Source organism: Salmo salar, chromosome ssa29, assembly GCF_905237065.1.
Source record: "Salmo salar chromosome ssa29, Ssal_v3.1, whole genome shotgun sequence".
Classification (NCBI taxonomy): Eukaryota; Metazoa; Chordata; class Actinopteri; order Salmoniformes; family Salmonidae; genus Salmo; species Salmo salar.
Genome location: NC_059470.1, coordinates 9,444,468 through 9,468,098, shown reverse-complemented (window position 1 = coordinate 9,468,098; position 23,631 = coordinate 9,444,468). Strand labels below are relative to the sequence as shown.

The window sequence follows — 23,631 nt, the reverse complement described above, 5'->3', positions numbered from 1 at the left end:
AAAGTGTATTAAGTTAGAAAATATTTATAATCAGGGTAAGACCATATCTATTTGAAGATTCTGAACTCACCTAGCTGCCCCCTGGATCTAGTCCTTTATGCCTCCGCTTGCAGCTGCTAAATACACACCCGCCTCATGCTGTAGACTTCGTTTCCCAAGAAAACATGCAAAACCACCACAAATTTGGTCCAACTTTTTGACATTTCAGGCTCTAATTCATGGCAATTATGACAACGAAATTATGAAAGTGCACTATTTGTCATCAATTGAGACAAAAATGTGTGAAAAATAAATAAGTGCATCCGTAGTAGACGGATAAAATTGAGCGCGCAAAATATGAAGCATAGATTAGTTAGTTATTTGAGCTATAGGCTCCATGTAGGCCAAAAGCTCTGGGGTGGTTGTCTTTTGGTCTAATAAGCCACTTAAAGTTAATGGAAGAAGAGGTCAAGATGAGAATTATTGACACCCTGTTGCCCTTAACTTGTCTCCCAATAAAGCTGATTAGTTTTTGTCAATTCATCAGCTAACCACTCTCTTGGGACCAGCGCAGACGTTTATTTGCTCCGGGGAAATCAACAAGTCACTGGGTAGTTCCAAGTAAAGGATCACCATTTAATTGGAAACCTTGATAATATCATGACCGATTACGGAATAATAGCTGAGTCTTAGATTGATGTGTGGCATCATGTAAAGTGAATCCACGTATGCACCACAAAATTAGAAGGCTTAAACCTGAACCTAAAAGCTAATCAAATAATGGCATTGGGGTTATCTTGATATGACTTTTATCTCGCTCAGGCCTCAGATAATTTTCTCCTTTCGACATTTCGAACATGGATTCATTTGTCTTTTTTATGATGAGCTTTGAGCTCCATTAAGAAAACGTTTTGACAGTCCAATTTCGGCAGTTTTTGAATTTATGAACAGCATCTGTGCATTCTGAATCACTAAAACATCTCGCTTTCATTATTTTCTTAATATCTTAACAGTGCCACACCGTTAGATCTGTGCTTTGTCCCCACCCCCGTTTTAATTTCATTAAGGGGCCACATGAATATTTCTATTAAAGCACCAGTGAAATATGAAGCCATTTACTATTGGCCTGCACCAATCACGGAGATTTATTGTCTTTTTTCATCACATCAACAGGAGGTAAAATTAATATGGCACCCTGAGATGGAAGCGGACCCTAAAACCCCAGTCTTTCCTGAAAGGTGTTCATTTGCGCCGTAATTACTTTCACAATTAACTAGAATACAAATCAAATTGACAAATCGAGATAGTTTATATATTAATTACCCTCGGTAAATGTGTTCATTGTGAAAATGCAATTTAAAGGGGACCTGCACTGTCTCTTTTATTGCAATAAACACATTCAATTAAATTGGCACAAATGACCACTGGCTTGAAATGTATAGGACTGTTTTTAAGCACATTTGTGGCATATAATCATTTTATCAATGTAATTTGTTGAGGAAGCAGAGCATGCCTATTTCTTTCCATATAAGACCTTGGATGATAGACTCCATTACTGGATATCATTAGCGGGAAGATTACATTCTGCAAGACCTATGCATATGATATTTATAGACTGCTGGAACTGAGTAGAGAACTAATTTCTCTGCGACACACGCAATATGTCTAAACGTCCTTCTAGAAATTCAGTATTGCTGGCTAATTTATTGGAGACGTGCCATCAATTTTGTTTGGCTGCAGAGAAGTATTGATCATTTATCTCAATGTCCTTCAGCATGGTGACATGAACCACTCAATAGGATGTAACTTGTGCTATAGGCCTATTATAATGCAGATTTTGTTTTATTTTGGAAGAAAATAGCAGTCGTTTTTAAGGTTCGCATTAAAAAAAAGTGACCTATTGCAATGGCCTAATAATTTATTTTGTGTAAACATCCAATGAATGAAAATGATTCAAAACTTTAAAAAAGTTTTATTCAAAATTGCTGATAATTTTCTTTATAAGATAAATATCCATTATTGTTAATAGTGCAACATTGTTAAAAATAAATTATTATTAATATTATTATCCATATTGGTGTTATTGTTGTTTAGGCCAATCACATCGTCATAAACAACAAGTAGCCTAGGCCTATCATCAGCACCACCATCCACTTTCATCATCAACCTATAGTCTGCTGGAATTATACCCTTAAAAAGTTATAGGTTTACCTTTCTGTAATCCAACGTGTTGACGGTGAAACTATTTTATTTCATGAACCCAACGAACATTTTCAATTCCATGGAGTGACGGTCAAATCAGTCTGCTTTCTTGGTGTAAAATCTCAACTAAACGAGATGACGCGAGATAGGCCATTCCCCCATGACTCGAGACACCGTGATTGACGATCTGAAATGTTGTCGAGGGAATCTTCGAAAGTTTGTTTCCAATTGACAATGGAATTGATTCATTGTGCACCTGTCAAAGTGTTAAGCAACCATGTTTATTATTTAATACAATTACTTTATAGATCTTCGAACCTGGCTATTTTAAGTTATTAGGCCCACGTTCTTTTTTTCTGAAGGAGAGCTATTTGTTTATTTCGTTTTGCAGAGCAGCAGCAGGTCGCCCTGCATGCTAATAAGAAATCTCGCTGTGATTTGTTATTTAATATATTGCCTTTATGGATTTTTAAACACAAGCAAAGAAAATCACAACTAATGGATGTGACAAAACAGGGCGCTATTTAAATATAATAAAGAATAAAGGGCACTTGTGTTCAGCAAAATGAATGTTCAATGCCTTCTGCTCAAAAGCAATACATTGATGATGACGCAGTTGAGCATGATTAACACTATCACTGTTCAGACTTTTACATCAAGTGTTTTAAGAGAAAAATATACTAACATTTGCACCCCCTAATTCGTCTTTTTATCCATTAGCAAACTGCAATGAATTTCCTTGAGGAGCATCCATCACCCAAAAACCCGTTTCTCCTTATTTTCTGTCAAGCCTTTCTATTTCGTATTCGGGGGAAATGTAGTGACGTGACATCCCACAGACAGTACATTATGATGATTTATTTTATAAAAATACACTTCAAACCTGTGTGCTTAAATTGATTAGATTAGATGTAGCTACAACACCATGCAGTCCATCCATTTTTCAACGCTGAATGAATCTTTGACAGGCCAGAGGTTTATGGTATCTTGAAATGTGTACCTGTAGTCCCCATCTTGTTGTCTTGACTTGGTCCTGAGACAAAAACAAGGAAATATGTATAAGCACAAAACGTGAGGCGATAATGGGTGCCTTTGTCCATTACTGTGGCAACTCTAAACAGTTAACTTACCACTTGTGATTTGTCCACGTTAAGACATTGTTCAGCTGTGCAGTGTGAACGTGTTGATGAATGTTCATGGAGGTGTTTAAGACAGAAATTATTGTGGGGGTGAGCAGGTAAACTGAAAACTTAATGTCTGAAATTTCTGCAGATTACTGTAACAATAAAATAATGAAAACGTCTTGACAATGATATACTGTATGACTTCTAACTGCACATAAAATGGCACAAATGATTGACCTTCTTTACATTTACATTTAAGTCATTTAGCAGACGCTCTTATCCAGAGCGACTTACAAATTGGTGCATTCACCTTATGATATCCAGTGGAACAACCACTTTACAATAGTGCATCTAAATCTTTTAAGGGGGGGGGGTTAGAAGGATTACTTTATCCTATCCGAGGTATTCCTTAAAGAGGTGGGGTTTCAGGTGTCTCCGGAAGGTGGTGATTGACTCCGCTGTCCTGGCGTCGTGAGGGAGCTTGTTCCACCATTGGGGTGCCAGAGCAGCGAACAGTTTTGACTGGGCTGAGCGGGAACTGTGCTTCCTCAGAGGTAGGGGGGCCAGCAGGCCAGAGGTGGATGAACGCAGTGCCCTTGTTTGGGTGTAGGGCCTGATCAGAGCCTGAAGGTATGGAGGTGCCGTTCCCTTCACAGCTCCGTAGGCAATCACCATGGTCTTGTAGCGGATGCGAGCTTCAACTGGAAGCCAGTGGAGAGAGCGGAGGAGCGGGGTGACGTGAGAGAACTTGGGAAGGTTGAACACCAGACGGGCTGCGGCGTTCTGGATGAGTTGTAGGGGTTTAATGGCACAGGCAGGGAGCCCAGCCAACAGCGAGTTGCAGTAATCCAGACGGGAGATGACAAGTGCCTGGATTAGGACCTGCGCCGCTTCCTGTGTGAGGCAGGGTCGTACTCTGCGAATGTTGTAGAGCATGAACCTACAGGATCGGGTCACCGCCTTGATGTTAGTGGAGAACGACAGGGTGTTGTCCAGGATCACGCCAAGGTTCTTAGCACTCTGGGAGGAGGACACAAGGGAGTTGTCAACCGTGATGGCGAGATCATGGAACGGGCAGTCCTTCCCCGGGAGGAAGAGCAGCTCCGTCTTGCCGAGGTTCAGCTTGAGGTGGTGATCCGTCATCCACACTGATATGTCTGACAGACATGCAGAGATGCGATTCGCCGCCTGGTTATCAGAAGGGGGAAAGGAGAAGATTAATTGTGTGTCGTCTGCATAGCAATGATAGGAGAGACCATGTGAGGATATGACAGAGCCAAGTGACTTGGTGTATAGCGAGAATAGGAGAGGGCCTAGAACAGAGCCCTGGGGGACACCAGTGATGAGAGCGCATGGTGCGGAGACAGATTCTCGCCACGCCACCTGGTAGGAGCGACCTGTCAGGTAGGACGCAATCCAAGCGTGGGCCGCGCCGGAGATGCCCAACCCGGAGAGGGTGGAGAGGAGGATCTGATGGTTCACAGTATCAAAGGCAGCAGATAGGTCTAGAAGGATGAGAGCAGAGGAGAGAGAGTTAGCTTTAGCAGTGCGGAGAGCCTCCATGACACAGAGAAGAGCAGTCTCAGTTGAATGCCCAGTCTTGAAACCTGACTGATTAGGATCAAGAAGGTCATTCTGAGAGAGATAGCAGGAGAGCTGGCCAAGGACGGCACGTTCAAGAGTTTTGGAGAGAAAAGAAAGAAGGAATACTGGTCTGTAGTTGTTGACATCGGAGGGATCGAGTGTAGGTTTTTTCAGAAGGGGTGCAACTCTCGCTCTCTTGAAGACGGAAGGGACGTAGCCAGCGCTCAAGGATGAGTTGATGAGCGAGGTGAGGTAGGGGAGAAGGTCTACGGAAATGGTCTGGAGAAGAGAGGAGGGGATAGGGTCAAGTGGGCAGGTTGTTGGGCGGCCGGCCGTCACAAGACGCGAGATTTCATCTGGAGAGAGAGGGGAGAAAGAGGTCAAAGCACAGTGTAGGGCAGTGTGAGCAGGACCAGCGGTGTCGTTTGACTTAGCAAACGAGGATCGGATATCGTCAACCTTCTTTTCAAAATGGTTGACGAAGTCATCCGCAGAGAGGGAGGAGGGGGGGGAGGGGGAGGAGGATTCAGGAGGGAGGAGAAGGTAGCAAAGAGCTTCCTAGGGTTAGAGGCAGATGCTTGGAATTTAGAGTGGTAGAAAGTGGCTTTAGCAGCAGAGACAGAAGAGGAGAATGTAGAGAGGAGGAGTGAAAGGATGCCAGGTCCGCAGGGAGGCATCTTTGACTTAATGGAGGGTGGAAAGTGGCTTAAGTATCTCAGGAGAATTACTGGATTAGCTCTTCATATCTCTTTTCACACAGAAAAAGGATTAAATCAATCAAATCCTTCTGAACAGAAATGGGAGATTGAGGGAACAGTAGCATTGGTAATTAAAATTGTTAAAAGGTTTTAAAAACAATTCTAATAACTGCAACAGTTGGACAATGGGTCTAAACTTTTAGAATTTTAAAAATCCATCTGATATTGACTGAATTATAGCACAGACAAATAATGAATGGAGGTCAGGGATTCAATTTATTGTAAAATGTCACCTTTTTTCTTAGAATGCACTCATATATATTGTGTTTATATTTTGTGTTAAAAGAAAGACAATTATTTGCATAAATACAATGGGGTATTTGCATCTATGAATAAAGTAACTTAAACAGGTGGAACAGGGCTGTAAACACAAAATACATGCTCTATTTAGGCCAATGACTGTATATATGAGGCTAGCCCTTGATCATGACTCTCAGTTCCATTACACATAAGAGTCATTGGATGAAAGCCTAACCTGTATGGGGGAGTTTTGTTAAGAGCCCCAACCCTCAATCTGAACATTAACATACGTTGCTTGAGGTATGGTTTTGGAAGCATAAGGACCGTATCTTTCATATCAGCAAGAAATAATTGTCAAAAAACAAAAGGTTCAATTGATACACACCTTGTTAGGCTTAGTGTTGCCATATATCCATGTTACAGCGATTGTTTACAGAAAACAGAAAGAAGACAAGAGCTAATTAGCTTTCTAGCATGCTCCAAACACATGTGGGTAAGAGTACCTTGGGAAGTGTAGCAGAAGTGTAGTCTAGTTGGATGGAGGCACCCATAGCTGTATGGATCTATGCAAAACTACTACACTAAGTGAATCTTTTTTATTAGAAGGATTCTTTCTCGCTGATGAATGATAAGGGCCATAAGTTTCCAAAGACATATCACACAAGATCAATCAAATGGTATGTTTACGGACATATTCAATCGCTCCCTATCCCAGTCTGCTGTCCCCACATACTTCAAGATGGACACCATTATTCCTGTACCCAAGAAGGCAAAGATAACTGAACTAAATGACTACCGCCCCGTAGTACTCACTTCTGTCATCATGAAGTGCTTTGAGAGACTAGTCAAGGATCATATCACCTCCACTTTACCAGCCACCCTAGACCCACTTCAGTTTGCATACTGCCCCAACAGGTCCACAGACGATGCAATCGCCATCACACTGCCCTGTGCAATTGGGTCCTGGACTTTCTGATGGGCCGCCCCCAGATGGTGAAGGTAGGAAACAACATCTCCACTTCGCTGATCCTCAACACTGGGGCCCCACAAGGGTGCGTGTTCAGCCCCCTCCTGTACTCCCTGTTCACCCACGACTGTGTGGCCATTACCGACGAGACAGCCTACAGGGAGGAGGTGAGGGCACTCGGACTGTGGTGTCAGGAAAACAACCTCTCACTCAACGTCAACAAAACAAAGGAGATGATCGTGGACTTCAGGAAACAGCAGAAGGAGCACCCCCCGCACTCCCCCATCCACATCGATGGACAGCAGTGGTGAAGGTAGAAAGTTAAGTTCCTCGGCGTACACATCACAGACAAACTGAAATGGTCCACCCACACAGACAGTGTGGTGAAGAAGGTGCAACAGTGCCTCTTCAACCTCAGGAGGCTGAAGAAATTTGTCTCGTCACCCAAAACCCTGACAAACTTTTACAGATGCACAATCAAGAGCATCCTGTCGGACTGTATCACAGCCTGGTACGACAACTGCACCGCCGTCAAACGCAAGGCTCTCCAGAGGGTGTTGTGGTCTGCACAACGCATCACCGGGGGCAAACTACCTGCCCTCCATGACACCTACAGTACCCGATGTCACAGGAAGGCCAAAAAGATCATCAAGGACAACAACCACCCGAGCCACTGCCTGTTCACACCGCTACCATCCAGAAGGCGAGGTCTGTACAGGTGCATCAAAGCTGGGACCGAGAGACTCAAGGCATACCGGGCTACTCAATAGCAATCACCAACTCAGAGAGGCTGCTGCCTACATTGAGACCCAATCACTGGCCACTTTAATAAATGGATCACTAGTCACTTTAAATAATGCCACTTTAATGTTTACATATCTTACATTACTCATATCATATGTATATACTGTATTTTATACCATCTGTTGCACCTTGCCTATGCCGCTCGGCCATCGCTCATCCATATATTTATATGTACATATTCTCATTCACCCCTTCAGATTTGTGTGTATTAGGTAGTTGTTGGGAAATTGTTAGATTACTTGTTCGATATTACTGCATTGTCAGAAACTAGAAGCATAAGCATTTCGCTACACTCGCATTAACATCTGCTAACCATGTGTATGTGACCAATAACATTTGATTTGATGACATGATTATTAACACGGTTGAACTTTAAAAACAGCTTTGAGATTGTAGTTCACGTGAGGTAGTAGCGGGCAAAGCTAATGGCTGAAAATGGCAGAATGCCGCCTAGAGTTTGAGAGCTAATATGACGCCTACCTACACCTGCGCTGTCGAGACTGCCTCTATTAATGTTGTTGTCAAATTCTGTTGCATAATTCAACAAGCGTGTCAATAGCAAGATAATCCATGTGTCATTTTCGTTAGTTGCTTACATTTCAGTGCATCTAATTTGTAAACATTTCAACTGTATTAAATTATAACTTTTTTCAATTCCACAAAAAAAAAAAATTAAAACTCATTAAAATAAAGTTATTTCTTTCTTATCTTTCTTGTGATGTACGTGCCCCGACTAAGCATTCTTATAGATGACTCCATTTCAGCCATTACCAGAGATTTTGGACAGGTCATTAAAACGTTTCCCTGGTCAAAACGTTAACGAAAAAACGACAGGCACAAGCAAGAGGAAGAATGAGTCGCAGGAGTAAAATGTAAGCAATCAATCCAGCGAGTTTTAAGTGCCAAGTAGATTTTGAACCCCTCCAACACAGGAAATAGTGAAGATGGGTGAAAAATACGGATCCTCAGGTGGGCGGGGCATGCACGTTGAAAGAAAGACAGCCAGGGTCATATGCACAAGTAATTTAGATAAAATTGTATAATAAAACAATATGTTTAAGGTTTGGATATCTTGACATCTTGTCTTCTTTCCATTCATAAATGTACACTATCAATGCATCTGACATTGTATTCATATTGCATATCACAGACCTATATATATTTTTCTCTCTTCTTTAGAGATAGCTGAAGTTGAACTAGGCCTATTGTATACTCTAATGTCTATCGCAGTATAAATAATATCAGCATACTGTATGTCAGTGGTTCCCAACCTTTTTCAATTACTGTACCACCAACTGAATTTTGCTCGGCTCGGAGTACCCCTGAAGTACCCCCTCATGTGCATTTTGCCTCATGCATCTCATGAGTCTTCTCAAGTACCCCCTGTGGACTGTCGAATTACCAACAGGGGTCCTAGTACCACTGGTTGGGAACCACTGCTGTATGTTGATTTGAATTCGTAGCAAATCCATTGAAAATCCACTCTGCTTCCTGTTGCTCCCGGGACCAAGGCACAATTGCACCAGCTGAAGAGGATCCAATGAGTGGACCAAGAATGCCAAACTGAGTTTTGTTGACATTGCATTCAGCAAATAGCATTTGACCATTGAAACGAGCGTCCAATCGGATTTCATTATTCTGAAGAGGCGGATGTATTCGTTTATGTTGTGTTTCTGGAAAGAAGGGGGAGAAGGAGAAAACAATACGTTTGTTTAATTTAGTATCGCACAAAAGTCTTATGTACTTTTTAATTTATGTTGGTCATTTCATAAATCAAAGGTAATCAACATACAGTTTCTGCATTTTTTTTGTCCAAACTATGTATTGTGTTATAACAAAGATGTCTAAAGAGGATAGACATGATTAGCTAGATAGCTAACGTTAGTAGCTAGAAAGGCGACCTGCCCCCGTAAAGTTAGCCAGCTAACGTTTGCTAACTGGCTAGCTATAATGTCAAAAGAGTCATGTACATGTACGCACAAATAAAGTAACTTGGGGATTGTCTGTATATCTGTTGTGATTAAATTTCTGAAGCAGTGGCAGACAGACCACCAGCGATGTAGACACAAGCTGCTGAGTCATTAACGTTAGCTAACCTATCTAGCGAGCTATGTTGGGGAATTGTAGCTACAGCAGCTAGCCAGTTCCACAACCAGTGAAAAGTAATTTTTTTTCATGTCTCTTCCACTAATATTGTCGATGTGGGAAGTGTAGCTAACAATTTCACGTGTCTAACTACACGTTGATTATTTAGCTAGCTAGTTAGTTATGATCATTTTTTCTGAATGGCGTCAAATTGTCAGACCGCCAGCCAGCAAATTAATGGCATGTTTTACTTTCTTTTTCAGATTGCTGTAATACCCACTTTGTAAAGTCCTGAATTGAACCAAGTCAAGGATCCTTCATTGATGGTTCTAAAAATCTAACCATGAGCTTCAGCTTTGAGGGAGATTTCAAAACAAGACCCAAGGTGTCTCTTGGGGGAGCGAGTAAAAAGGTAAGACCACTATGAGATTTACCATACCTTCTGTATAGAAATGGCTACTGTGCTATTTCTATAGAAATGGCTACTGTGCTATTTCTATAGCTAGCTAGCTTCTTCACTTAATTTTTCTACTAGTCCTGTCAAGCACAGGAGGTTGGTGGCACCTTAATTGGGGAGAATGGGTTTGTGGTAAAGACTGGAGTGGAATCGTATCAAACACAAACGCTTTAGTGTCCAGGTATTTGATGCCATTCCATTTGCTCCGTTCCGGCCATTATTAGCAGCCTCCACTGGTGTCAAGCTATGTTAATGTACTTTGGCTTTCAGGAGGAAAAAGCATCTCTCCTACACCGGACACAAGAGGAAAGGCGAAAAAGAGAGGTAGTCCTTTGTGTGAAACACACTTGTGATGTAAAATTGTCCTACGTGAACTTCAAATACAACGTTGGATTGTAAACCGAACATTATTTAATTTCACTGTGTATTTATTTACTCTGTTTTTCAACTTCAATAAGGATGAAAGACGAAGATTGAAGAACGCTATTGTCATTCAGTCCTATATACGAGGATACCATGACCGAAAACAGCAAGTATGTCTACTAACATGAACAAGCTCATTCTTGGGTGTCTATGCCATACCCTTCCACTCTCACTTATCATGCCAGCAATCCCATTTCCACAGCCTCGTATTGCTGATGGCAATGTGGATAGATACTTCATTCTGTACACTATCAAGTGATCATCCCTATAACTGTCAATGAACTTTGACCCTGCTTTTTTCCAGTATGCCATCCAGAGGGGCAACTTTGACCGCTGCGTCTGCAAGGCACAGTCAGAAGGTGGACTGCCAATGTCCGACGCTGCCAGTCTCAGTCTCCTAACGAGGCAACTCCTGTTTTTCTACAGACAGAGTGAGGACTCGCGGAGATTGGTGAGAACCAACGTTTTTTGAAAGTGTTGTTACAACTAATTCAAAACTTGTGTAAAATGTGATGTCTTGCGTGTGGGAACCTGACGCAACATTTCTGTCTGTGTCTCTAGATATGGATTTGTCAGAACCTAGTGAAACACAATGGGCAGTTTTTGAAGCTGCTGGCGGGGCCCGAGAGACAGACGTGTGTGTTTCAGATCAAGAGGGTTCTGGGCTCCTGCTGCAGGTAATGGGGCCTACACCTATTCTACAGGAATGCGTTCTGGGGTGAAGTTTCCCCTAGGTATAGATCTTGGATCAACTTCCTCTCCTCCAATGCTAACCTTAACCATTAGTGGGGGAAAAATGTTAAACTGACCCAATATCCAAGAATGGTATGGCTGTTGAACAAGTTGATGGGGACAAAATTACATGGTGTTACCATCGATTGTAAACTGTCATGGTCAAAACACATAGATTCAATGGTTGTAAGGATGAGGAGAGATCTGTCCGTAATAAGGAGATGCTCCGCTTTTTTGACACTACACTCCACAAAGCAAGTTCTGCAGTCTCTAGTTCTGTCTTATCTCGATTATTGTCCAGTCATATCATCAAGCGCTGCAAAGAAAGACCTAGTTTTGCTGTCCCAGAACAGAGTGGCACGTCTTGCTCTTCATTGTAATCGGAGGGCTCATATTAATACTATAAATGCCAGTCTTTCTTGGCTAAGAGCTGAGGAAAGACTCACTGCGTCACTTCTTGTTTTTATAAGAAACATGAATGTTATAGGAAATACCAAATTGTTTGCATATTACAGACAGCACTGACCCACACTCTTACCCCACCAGACATGCTGCCTGGGGTCTTTGAGTCCCCAGGCCCAGAACCTATTCAAGGAAATGTAAAGTATTATACAGAGCCTTGAGTGCATGGAACTCCCTTCCATCTTATATATCGCAAGGGAACGGCAAACCTGCTTTCAAAAAACAAATAAAGCAACCTCTCATGGCACAACGCCTCTCCTCCATGTGACCTATTTGTTGTGTGTATGTACTGACATGTATGTGTAATTGATAGATGCGCACACACACACACTACATGTATTTTTATGTATGCAAATTGTAAAGTCTTGTAAATGTCTGTAATGTCTTTTTCATTATGTGTCAGACCCCAGTAAGACTAGCTGTTGCCATTGGCGTCGGCTAATGGGGATCCTAATTAATCTAATCAAGATCAGCTTCTATGGGCAACTTCACTCTACCGCCATGAATGCATTGATGAAATATGGGCTTATTACACCCCTATAACAGCGTTTCTCCATCTTTCCTAGACTTCTGCAGACCTGCAAGGATGACAGTTTGAATGTTGCCGTCCCCATGAGGATGCTGGAGATCTTTTCTTCAGAGAGAACTTATCTTCCTGTCCTTGAAGACATGAATTGTGTAGCGTCGTTAATCGAGCAGATTTTGCACTATATGGTACAGAAAGGTAAGTGTCCTGATGGTTTCACTGCTGTTACAGTGCAAAATAGGTTTTTTGTTTGTTGTTAATGCTCATTTTCAAGCCCCATTGAATTTAACCTCTTGCATCTCTCTCTCTCACTCTCTCACTCACTCACTCTCTCACTCACTCACTCACTCACTCACTCACTCACTCACTCACTCACTCACTCACTCACTCACTCACTCACTCACTCACTCACTCACTCACACAGGATACTACAGGTCACTTTATATTCTAGTGAATCACAAGCTCCCTTCCAGTCTGGAGTACAGTGATGCTCCCTATGGTGCACACGTTATCCCCTTGGCAAGCACACTGCTGGAGCACACGCTGAAGCCCCTGCACTTTACCTACTCCTCCTGCACTACAGGCGCAAGGTATGTTGAGGTCTCCCCTAGGTACAGATCTAGGATCAGCTTCCCCTCTTCCTATCAATCCTAACCGTAATCATTAAGGGACGGACAGACCAGTAGGATTGCCGAGTGTCTGCCCGACCGAGAGTACTTACCTCTGAACAGAGTACCGGCCGTATACATTTTCAAACCGATTCTACATGTAGAAATGGGCGAAATTGACAGCTGTCAGTTGTCCACCGGCGGGTGGTCCCTGTAACACACTGCGCCGAAGGCAAGCGGAAAAACGGTGAATGTGCGGCCCCTGACTGTATAGAATGACAATCGGTCTGGTGAGTTTTGTCTTTTATTGCGAAAAATTCTAAACTGACCCAAGATCAGCGTCTATGGGCAACTTTACCCTACTCCAAGTATAACAGCAGGAGTAGCATCTGTAAAACCACAACAGTCACACCAGAACAATCAAACACACACACAAATGAACTGAAGCTGAAGTTAACTAGAACACACACACACACACACACACACACACACACACACACACACACACAGAGTGTCCTGAAGTCTGACCCCCTCAAAGTTTAACCTTCAACACATGAAATCCCCCTCACACACAAAGCATCCCTGCATCAGCGACTGCTGAGCACGTGGGAAAGAGCACAGCGAGGGGCTAGGAGCGGAATGCCTTTGTCGTATGCTGTTAAAATTGTCCAGTAAACTTTGGGCATTTGTTTGTCCTTCGAGTCGGTGGGGACACCGTAATTGATTCACCAACCTGTTTACAACAAGCAATAAAACTGACCCAGAGTCTGAGTACAGAATATCGACTATTTGCTCTCAATTATAAACATTCTTAATGACAAACGAAGGGGGGGGGGGCGTTCTTTTCTTTTTGAAGAATAGCAGGGGAAAGGGTGTGAGAAACTTGGGTACACACACTCACTCCAACAGCTAATTATCTGACCGGGACCACCAGATGTGAGAGTTACTCGGTCAAAACAGCTCTGTTTGACAAGACAATATTGGGGCACTCAGAGCTGAAAGGAGACACCTACTCTATCTGTCAAACTCTATTGTCCTTGTTTGGGTAGCCTAATGAGCTTAAAGGATCACCTTTCTTTAGAAACAGACGTTTGGCTCTGTACTGAAAGTGCTCAATCTTTAAGTTGACTGCTGACATTTTTTGGGATTGTATAAACAGTGTGAACATAATTTTTTTGTTGTAAATACATTTTCATATTTTTGATATCTGACCTAGTATTTGAACACTGTGTTGTTGAGGAAGAGCTTGTAGATAAGCATTTCGCTGTTGTGTCCTGTATACGGCTCGTTCCATGAAATGAGTCCCTTTTGTGGCCATTTGATATTTTAAGTAGAAATGGAAAATTCAATAATTTATTTTTTTTAAATAAAAAAAGACTTCTAGGAACCTACTTAACCCCAAAAGTTCTCCAAGTTTAACTATTTAGCCTATTTGCTTTTACAAAGTCATTTCTAAATTGTTATTCCTGATTTAAGTTGAACCCTGTTATTTAACTGACTCTTTAATAGATGAAACTATTTCTTTAAAAAAATTAAGAAATCTTAAGAAATCTTGAACATCTAATAGTCAAGTCTTAGTGTTAGCAGATGATCTCGTTCTACTGGTGTTTTGTGGTGGAAAACTGAGTGGGTTGAGCGTAACACGTCAACTCTGTTACCCATAGATAGACAGGCTAGAAATGTTTGAACAATTTAAACTTTTTTTGTGAAGCTTGCATTCAATTGCCCCTTCCTGTTGCACACAATAAGCTTTCATTCCCCCCGTCACAAGGGGATTCATGGCTAATTTAAGATGATATCGTCAACCCTGTTATGGTCAACCCTGTTATGGTCAACCCTGTTACTTTATTTGACACTTAATAGGCACTAACTAGAGACATTTTGTTTAACCTATTGAGATAAAAAAAAAAATCTTGCTAATTTCAACGTTGTCTTAAAGAGCACGTTCCATTTGCTCTTTACAGCAGAATGTTCAATCTGCTCTTTACAGCAGAATGTTCAATCTGCTCTTTACACCAGAATGTTCAATCTGCTCTTTACAGCAGAATGTTCAATCTGCTCTTTACAGCAGAATGTTCAATCTGCTCTTTACACCAGAATGTTCAATCTGCTCTTTACACCAGAATGTTCAATCTGCTCTTTACACCAGAACATTCAATCTGCTCTTTACACCAGAACGTTCAATCTGCTCTTTACACCAGAATGTTCAATCTGCTCTTTACACCAGAATGTTCAATCTGCTCTTTACACCAGAATGTTCAATCTGCTCTTTACGACAGAACATTCAATCTGCTCTTTACGACAGAACATTCAATCTGCTCTTTACGGCAGAACGTTCAATCTGCTCTTTACAGCAGAATGTTCCATGTGCTCTTTACGACAGAATGTTCCATGTGCTCTTTACGACAGAATGTTCCATGTGCTCTTTACGACAGAATGTAAAAATTAGGAGAAAATAAATAATCTAGACAGTTCATATGTTTATTTATTTATTAACATATTTGTAAATATTGATTTGTGATCAATTGGCTTAATCTAATGTCATTACCATGTAGTGAACAGTTAAAACCAACTTACCCATTCTACAATGTGGGGAATATCCACGGCTCTCCAGGCATTTGTGTAATGACATTTCTCTCTCTCTTTGGTTCCACAGGCAGTTTGTGTTTGCGGCCTTCACTGAGGAGTTCACCTCGGCGCCTTTCACGGAGCAGATCTTTCATTTCTTTATTCCGGCGCTGTCTGATCCGCGCCTCCACTTCCCCTTTGAGGCCTTCCTGGGCTCCCTGCAGGCCACCGTAGTCTCCTCCGCAGCGGCGCTGAAACGTGCTCCGTGGCTCTTCTACTTTGTCCTCTCAGTCGGGGAGACCTGCCTGGGTAAGTGTCTGCATCCAAAACGGTACTTCTATTCCCATAGTGCAGTACATTTCACCAGAGCCCTATGTAGATTTATATTTTTTATATATTTTTTTTATTTAACCTTTATTTAACTAGGCAAGTCAGTTAACCTCACTAGGGTATGTGGGATGCTAGCGTCCCACCTATGGGACACACTGCCAACAGCCAGTGAAATAGCAGGGCACCAAATTCAAAACAACAAAAATCTCATAATTCAAATTTCTCAGACATACAACAATTATATCCCATTTTAAAGATACACTTCTCATTAATCCAACCACGTTGTCCGATTTCAAAAAGGCTTTACGGCGAAAGCATAACATTAGATTATGTTGGGATAGCACCTAACAAGAAAAACCACACAGCCATTTTCCAAGCAAGGAGAAGCGTCACAAAAACCAGAAATACAGCTAAAATTAATCACTAACCTTTGATGATCTTCATCAGATTGCACTCATAGGACTTCATGTTACACAATACATGTATGTTTTGCTCGATAAAGTTCATATTTATATCCAAAAACCCCATTTTACATTGGCGTGTAATGTTCAGAAATGTTTTGCCTCCCAAAACGTCCGGTGAATGTGCACATCAATTTACAGAAATACTCATCATAAACGTTGATAAAATATTAAACTGTTATTCAAAGAATTATAGATACACTTCTCCTTAATGCAACCGCTGTGTCAGATTTCAAAAAAACTTTACAGCGAAAGCACACTTTGCAATAATCTGAGTACAGCGTTCAGACACGAAACAAAACCCACCATTTTGTGGAGTCAACAAAACTCAGAAATAATATTATAAATATTCGCTTACCTTTGATGATCTTCATCAGAATGCACTCCCAGGAATCCCAGGTCCACAATAAATGTTTGTTTTGTTCGATAAAGTCCATCATTTATGTCCAAATACCTCCTTTTGTTCGCGCGTTCAGTCCACTACTCCAAATGCAGGAAGCGCACGCAAATGTCACGACGAAAAGTCAAAAAAAGTTCTATTTACGTTCGTAGAAATATGTCAAACGATGTATAGCATCAATCTTTAAGATGTTTTTAACATAAATATTCAGTAATATTCCAACCGTACAATTCCAATTTCTTCAGAAAAGAAAAGGAACACAATCTTTAGGATGTTTTTAACATAAATCTTCAGTAATATTCCAACCGGACAATTCCAATGTCTTCAGAAAAGAAAAGGAACACAGCTCACACTCACGTGAGTGCGCGCCTCTGAGCTCATGTCATTTCCTCACTCATCTTACTCCGGGCCCTCTTGTTCGCTTCACATTCACAGTAGAAGCATAAAACAACGTTCTAAAGACTGTTGGCATCTAGTGGAAGCCTTAGGAAGTGCAAAATGAACCCTAAGTCACTGTATACTATATAGGAAATGACTTGAAAAAACTACAAACCTCAGATTTCCCACTTCCTGGTTGGATTTTTCTCAGGTTTATGCCTGCCATATGAGTTCTGTTATACTCACAGACATCATTCAAACAGTTTTAGAAACTTCAGAGTGTTTTCTATCCAAATCTACTAATAATATGCATATCCTACCTTCTGAGCCTGAGTAGCAGGCAGTTTAATCTGGGCACGCCTTTCATCCGGACGTCAAAATACTGCCCCCTAACCTAGAGAAGTTAAGAACAAATTCTTATTTACAATGACGGCCAAACCCGGACGATGCTGGGCCATTTGTGCGCCGCCCTATGGGACTCCCAATCACGGCCGGATGTGATACAGCCCGGATTCGAACCAGGGACTGTAGTGACGCCTCTTGCACTGAGATGCAGTGGTCTTAGACCGCTGTGCCACTCGGGAGCAATAATAGGGTGCCATTTGGGACACAAGCTTAGTGTCCAAGCATGTGGGGAATTGTACTCTCGTGTACCAGCAGGCACATTGACACGAAGAGTTGGAGGGAATGGCCCTGAAAAAAAGACATCTATAGTGATAGGGAGAGGCATTGTAATGTTGTCTGTGTGCGCAGGTTCATTGTCAGAGGAGGGCCTCCAGCTGTACCTGCGAGCTCTGCAGGCCCTCCTGCCTCTCCTCCCCGTGTCAGAGAGCACCAGCAGGCCGGAGGTCATCAGTGACTCTGAGGACGAGGAGGACACCAACACCCAGGCTCCGTCCACACAGGTTGCTAGCTAACACACACACACACACACACACACACACCACTAATGTGTCAATACGGGTAACACCAAAATTCAGGAATGGCACACTGCAGGTCACAGTTAATGCGTATAGTTCAGAATGGCCAGTTACTTCACAGGCAACATTTTCTAATGAAAACGGCTTACATCTGACTACAGGTATTGCACACACTACAAGCAGACCATAGCCCTATCCACACTGCCCCATGGCACCTCACGATAAACATCCTGGCCCGTATTCATAAAGCGTCTAAGAGTAGGCGTGCTGATCTGGGATCAGGTCCGCCTCTGGCCATACGATCTTATTAATTATGATTGAAATGGAAAAACTGATCCCAGATCCTGCTGACACTATGAATTCAGGCCCAGCTATAGCCTACTTACTGCAACAACTCCCTCACCTATTGCATGTGAACTCGATGGTTGCAGGACGACAGCTATCGGATATCGGTGCAGCTGATCACGGAGGAGTGCGTCCGCAAGCTGGACACCAAGCAGCAGACAAACGCGCTGCTCAACCTGGTGTGGAGGGACTCGGCCAGCGAGGAGGTCTTCACCATGATGGCCTCCATCTGCCACACGCTCATGGTGCAGCACCGCATGATGGTGCCCAAAGTCAGGTCAGTGTTCTACATCGGATCCAGTTACGTTGTTTCCGTCCTAAATGGTACCCTATTCCCTATGTAGTGCACCACTAGTGCAAAATTATTGCACCATAAGGGGAATAGGGTGCCATTTGGGATTCACACACCTAAAGGTGTTACATGTCTTTACTGTGCTAGAATATCCGCTTTTGTTTTGTTTGAATCCTCACCTGAAGTCGTTTTGAGAACCTTCCTCTCACTGCGATTGTAATGAATGTTTCCAATATTTTGTCTTTTTGTATATATTTTCCCCCCTGTTTTTATTTTAATTTTAACTCCATCATGAAACTGGTGATGAATCAGCGTTTACGTGTTGTAAGCAACTAATGCGAATAACGATGAAGAAGCTCAGCCGTTATTGGCGTATACAACCGGCGGAGGAAGCACTTGGGATGTCAGGGAGGCTCTGAAGCTGTCACTCCTCGATTAGGGTAATTAGTCCTGGGATGGCTGATTTTGGGTTGATTGCATTAGGGCAGGATGTGGATGTGGATGTGAGAGGGGGAGATGGCCGCTGTCGCGGCTGAACGAGGGGGCACCTTCCTGGGCTTTACGGCACACCCTGCGTGGTCTCTCAACCCTTCTGGTTAATGGTTAGTAGAGCCAATGGAAGACACTACCTGTCTGTACTGTGTGGGGATGAGAGAGTGAATGTGTATCCCAGCGTATTGTCATTACTGACGCGTTACTTTTACCTTTACAGGGTGGGCAACAATAAAGACGGCTATATTGTTTAGGGCAGGAGAGTGTTACCTGGGTCGTATCAACTAGAAACCAAACGGAAGCAAACAGGCCAGAACGGGGAGGGACTACCTGAATTTGTCCAGTAAGAAAACCCAAGTTTTCGTTGCAAAACGTTCTAAATTGCAAAAAAGGAATACGACCCTGTCCAATCTCATGCGAAACCTGATTCAGACATCTTTCAAACTCACACAAAACACAAAATCCCCCCAAAACTCTTCCAGAGAAGATGCGTTGATTTGCTTACCAAATCATTTGGTGGAATAGGCATAGAGTCCTCCTCCCTAAGTATTTTCTATCATTTTTACAGCTTCCTTTGGTCCAAACGCTTTTACCATAAATCCTGCCTCTCGTCCTCCATCATTATCGGATATCTGTGCAAAATAATTAGCTCACTGAGGAAGATTAATTAGTGGCCAAGTAGACGGGATAGCTTTACAAGAGGCTTAGGGGAGCAAATTGCATCCCAGGCCTGATTTACTGCGTTTAAAAAAGAGCTAGTCTGCCTAGCCGGCCCTCCTGCCTCCCGCCCGACGGCCAGCCCAGCGCAATGCCTCGAATAAATGTATATCTTGTCAAAATGCTCTTACCTTCTTTCTTGCTTTCTTCTGTTCATAAGAGCTCGATTCAGGCCCTGTATGTTCTGTAAGATTTGAGATATAATCTTTAAATTTAAGGCTTTTCAATTCAGGCCTGCATGTTCTGTAAGATAAATAAAAAATAAAAAAAATGGTTTTTGTTGCTGTAATCTTTGTCTTTATGGTTGGTAGGCTAAATGGGTGTAATTTCACTTTAATTGTTTAGTGTTAGGTATTTGGTGTAATTTCACTTTAATTGTTTAGTGTTAGGTATTTGGTGTAATTTCACTTTAATTGTTTAGTGTTAGGTATTTGGTGTAATTTCACTTTAATTGTTTAGTGTTAGGTATTTGGTGTAATTTCACTTTAATTGTTTAGTGTTAGGTATTTGGTGTAATTTCACTTTGATTGTTGTTTAGCCTCAGCCTGTGGTTCGCACTCTGTCACTAACTGATGGTCACTGACAACTGTAAGTGTTAGCTAGCCTCTGTCCTTCATTTGTTTTTGTGCGCTTGCTGTGATTGTGGAGTTTACTGGGGATATTGACGCTCGGGCAATGAGAACAAAGTCTTTCTGCCATTGGCACTGACTCGCAGGCCCTTTATGAATTAGGCCTAAGATAGTTTTACATAAATAAAGCAGAATTTGAAGCAAATTACTATTTGAGCTCGATTCAATCCGTACTGTAGCGTGATTCGATTCATTTCAGATTGGGCTGACATATGTAGCGTTTACCATGAATGCATTCTCCACCAACGTCGGAACGTTGCCTTAAAATGTATATTGCGCTGTAGCGCAGCTCTTCAGCGCTACGGATTGAATCGAGCCCTTTTCCTAGTTTTCTCTTTTTCTGCGAACGTACGTACATTCTTGCATTATGTCAAAATAAAATAATCTGTGTTTTGTCCATCAAGGTCATTTTTATGGACACACACACACACACACACACACACGCACATGACCCCTTTTGATGCCTGTGACTTTGTGTATTAGTGCCTTCATTCCGTGATTGAAATGGAGCTTTGGTTTCTAGCAGGCCGTATATCAGGCTGTCAGTCAGCATTTTAGTGCTTTGTTTCCCATTTCAATCAAACACCCGGCCGCGCACTGTAAAGGCCCAGAGCACTATGCTATACCCAGCTCCCCTCCTCTCTTGTACTGACAGATGGGAGGGGCACGGCAGAAACTATTTCTCAAACATATTAAGAGGTGTCACTCGCCCCCCCCACTCTGAAGGCTCATTTTAATTTTCCGCCTTTCAGATATTCTCCGCTGCACAATGGTGGCCGAGGTATGGTTTGTCCCAAATGGCACCCTATTCCCTTTGTAGTGCATTACTTTTGACCAGAGCCCAAAGGGAATAGGGTAACATTTGAGACGCACATTGAGAGATTGGAGGCCGACACCAACGTGTGTTCACGTGAGATTCCATCCACTTCCCGGTCCCCCTCTCTGTTCTGTCAATCTTTTACCTCATAATGTGAATAGAAGGCGATAGCCTGTTAAGTGGCAGGCATCCTTATAGGTGACAATACCGTAGCCCCTTAGACAGAGGCCCGTTATATGCAAGGGGCATTTATTTAGTTTTCACCTTAATTACCGCATTAGTGTTACCTGACATTAACCCTCGGTGTGAAGGACACACACAATCTAGCCGTAGCGATTTAAAGGAGGGTACACACACCTTGAACAAAGAGCAGCTTCACACCCGGGTGCCATAGGCCGTTAGTTAGACCGGCCGGGGTGTCCGGGATGAGGGCCCAGTGGCTGCGTCTCAAATGGCACCCTGTTCCCTACATAGTGCACTACTTTTGACCATGGTCCATAGGAGGCCGACACGAGGGAATCGGTTGCCATTGGGACACAGCCAGTGGCTCATTCCCTCCCTCCTTCCCTCCTCAGTGTTATCATGTAATTCAGGGAGAGTGTGGAAGCATGCTTGCGCTCTGGGGTCAATGTGAGGGCCATGCCCCCCCCCTCCCTCTCTATTGTGTCCCCCCGTGGCCATTAAGTTAAATGGGGCTCCTCCAGGAAGCCAGAGGGCCTGTTTATGACCCTGGGCCGATCTCCTCCTTGCCAGCAACTAGTTTACTAATGGAAGGTGCCTCGCCTAAATAAAGCTTAATGGGTCGTTTAATCTTTTTTTCGTTGCGGAAAAGGGAGAGAGGGGACTAAAGAGGGAGAGGAAGGGCCAAGAAAGAAAATTCCTGCGGGATACGCTATGCTGCTGTTCAACAGCTTTTATTAGATATTTTTCTGTCTTTATGCGTGTCCTCTGGTTACTTGGGCAAAGTTAACGATATCTGACTTAGAAGGCATCGAGGCAGAGCGCAATGTATACGTTCAGACGTACAAACTGTGTCAACTCTTTTGTCCCTTATCTTTGATACATACATCTTTATAGATATTTTTGTAAATGTTTGTTTACTTCGGTCTTTCTATTTTGTCCCCTCCAGGCTTCTGTACAGTTTAGCGTTTAATGCACGTTTCCTGAGACATCTCTGGCACCTGATACAGTCCATGACCACCAAAATGATCACGGGGTGAGTTGATTTGAATGTCGGTCAGGGGCTGTATGTATCAAGCGTCTCAGAGTAGGAGTGTTGATCTTTGATCAGGTCTCCTCTCCCTGTCCATGTAATCTTAATCAATGTGATCTAAAAGGCCAAACTGATCCTAAATCAGAACTCCTGCTTTGAGACACTTGATATAAATATGCGACCCTGAACAAAGTGATGGTCCTTGATTGGGTCTCGGCGTATGTAAGTCAATTCAACGTGCTTTATTGACATAAATAAACATGTCAGTATAGTGAGTAGTGAGTCTCTCTCTTCTTCTCTCCTCCCAGGTCCATGGTTCCGCTGTTGCAGGTCATTTCGCGGGGGTCTCCCATGTCCCTGGAAGACTCCAATCGCATCATTCCCCTCTTCTATCTCTTCAGTTCCCTCTTCAGCCACTCGCTCATCTCCGTGCACGACAGCGAGTTCTTTGGCTACCCTATGGAGGGCCATGGTAGGCCACTCCCTCAGTGTTTCCCCTAGGATTTTTTTCGGCAGTGGTGGCAAAGTTATTGTGGGTGGGGGGCGAATGTGGGGCCAACAGCACTGTCTCTGACTTAACATTTTAGAGGCTCTAATCTTGGCCACAGAGACAACATTTTTCTGTTTTAAAGAGTTTTCTGTTATTCTACACATTTAGTCATGGGGCAGAGCGTAAACATTTCAGCAATTCTACACATTTTGCCATGGCTTATGCCATGTTCTTATGCTATCTCAGTGACTCAAACATTATAACAAAATCAATGGGGGCCCTATGCTATGAATTATTTAAAATGTATTCTCCTGATTGTCTAGTTATTGTTCTGGTGATTGTTTGGCCAGTTCTCAAAGATTATCTTGTTAAATAATTTAAAAAAGCTCCATTATCTTTGCTACATACTTTATATCTGGTTTTAATCGTTTAGGGTTTACTCTGAAAACATTTTAAAATCCCCCACAATTATCATATTTTAGGAAGTGGCGGCAACAATTTGCTAGTGGCGCCACGCCGCTGCTAAATGAATATAGAGGAAACACTGCTTCCTCCAAACTCTAGTCTCCACGGTGGCATCCCAAATGGCAACCGATTCCCTATGCACTACTTCTGACCAGGGTATGTA

At 42.6% G+C, this 23,631-nt stretch overlaps 1 protein-coding gene across 1 annotated transcript in view; it reads left to right on the top strand.

The window, feature by feature from the left end:
- The first annotated feature begins 9,184 nt into the window (after positions 1-9,184).
- Positions 9,185-23,631, top strand: part of ube3c (ubiquitin protein ligase E3C) — a 50,275-nt gene continuing 35,828 nt past the window's right edge. The window contains exons 1-13 of the mRNA XM_014180661.2: positions 9,185-9,437; positions 10,007-10,155; positions 10,471-10,524; positions 10,659-10,733; positions 10,928-11,074; positions 11,185-11,300; positions 12,384-12,541; positions 12,768-12,933; positions 15,608-15,828; positions 17,842-17,993; positions 18,440-18,630; positions 22,430-22,516; positions 22,822-22,985. Coding sequence (XP_014036136.1) covers positions 10,087-10,155; positions 10,471-10,524; positions 10,659-10,733; positions 10,928-11,074; positions 11,185-11,300; positions 12,384-12,541; positions 12,768-12,933; positions 15,608-15,828; positions 17,842-17,993; positions 18,440-18,630; positions 22,430-22,516; positions 22,822-22,985 — 1,600 coding nt within the window. The 5' untranslated portion in view covers positions 9,185-9,437; positions 10,007-10,086. The remainder of the gene's footprint in view (positions 9,438-10,006; positions 10,156-10,470; positions 10,525-10,658; positions 10,734-10,927; positions 11,075-11,184; positions 11,301-12,383; positions 12,542-12,767; positions 12,934-15,607; positions 15,829-17,841; positions 17,994-18,439; positions 18,631-22,429; positions 22,517-22,821; positions 22,986-23,631) is intronic.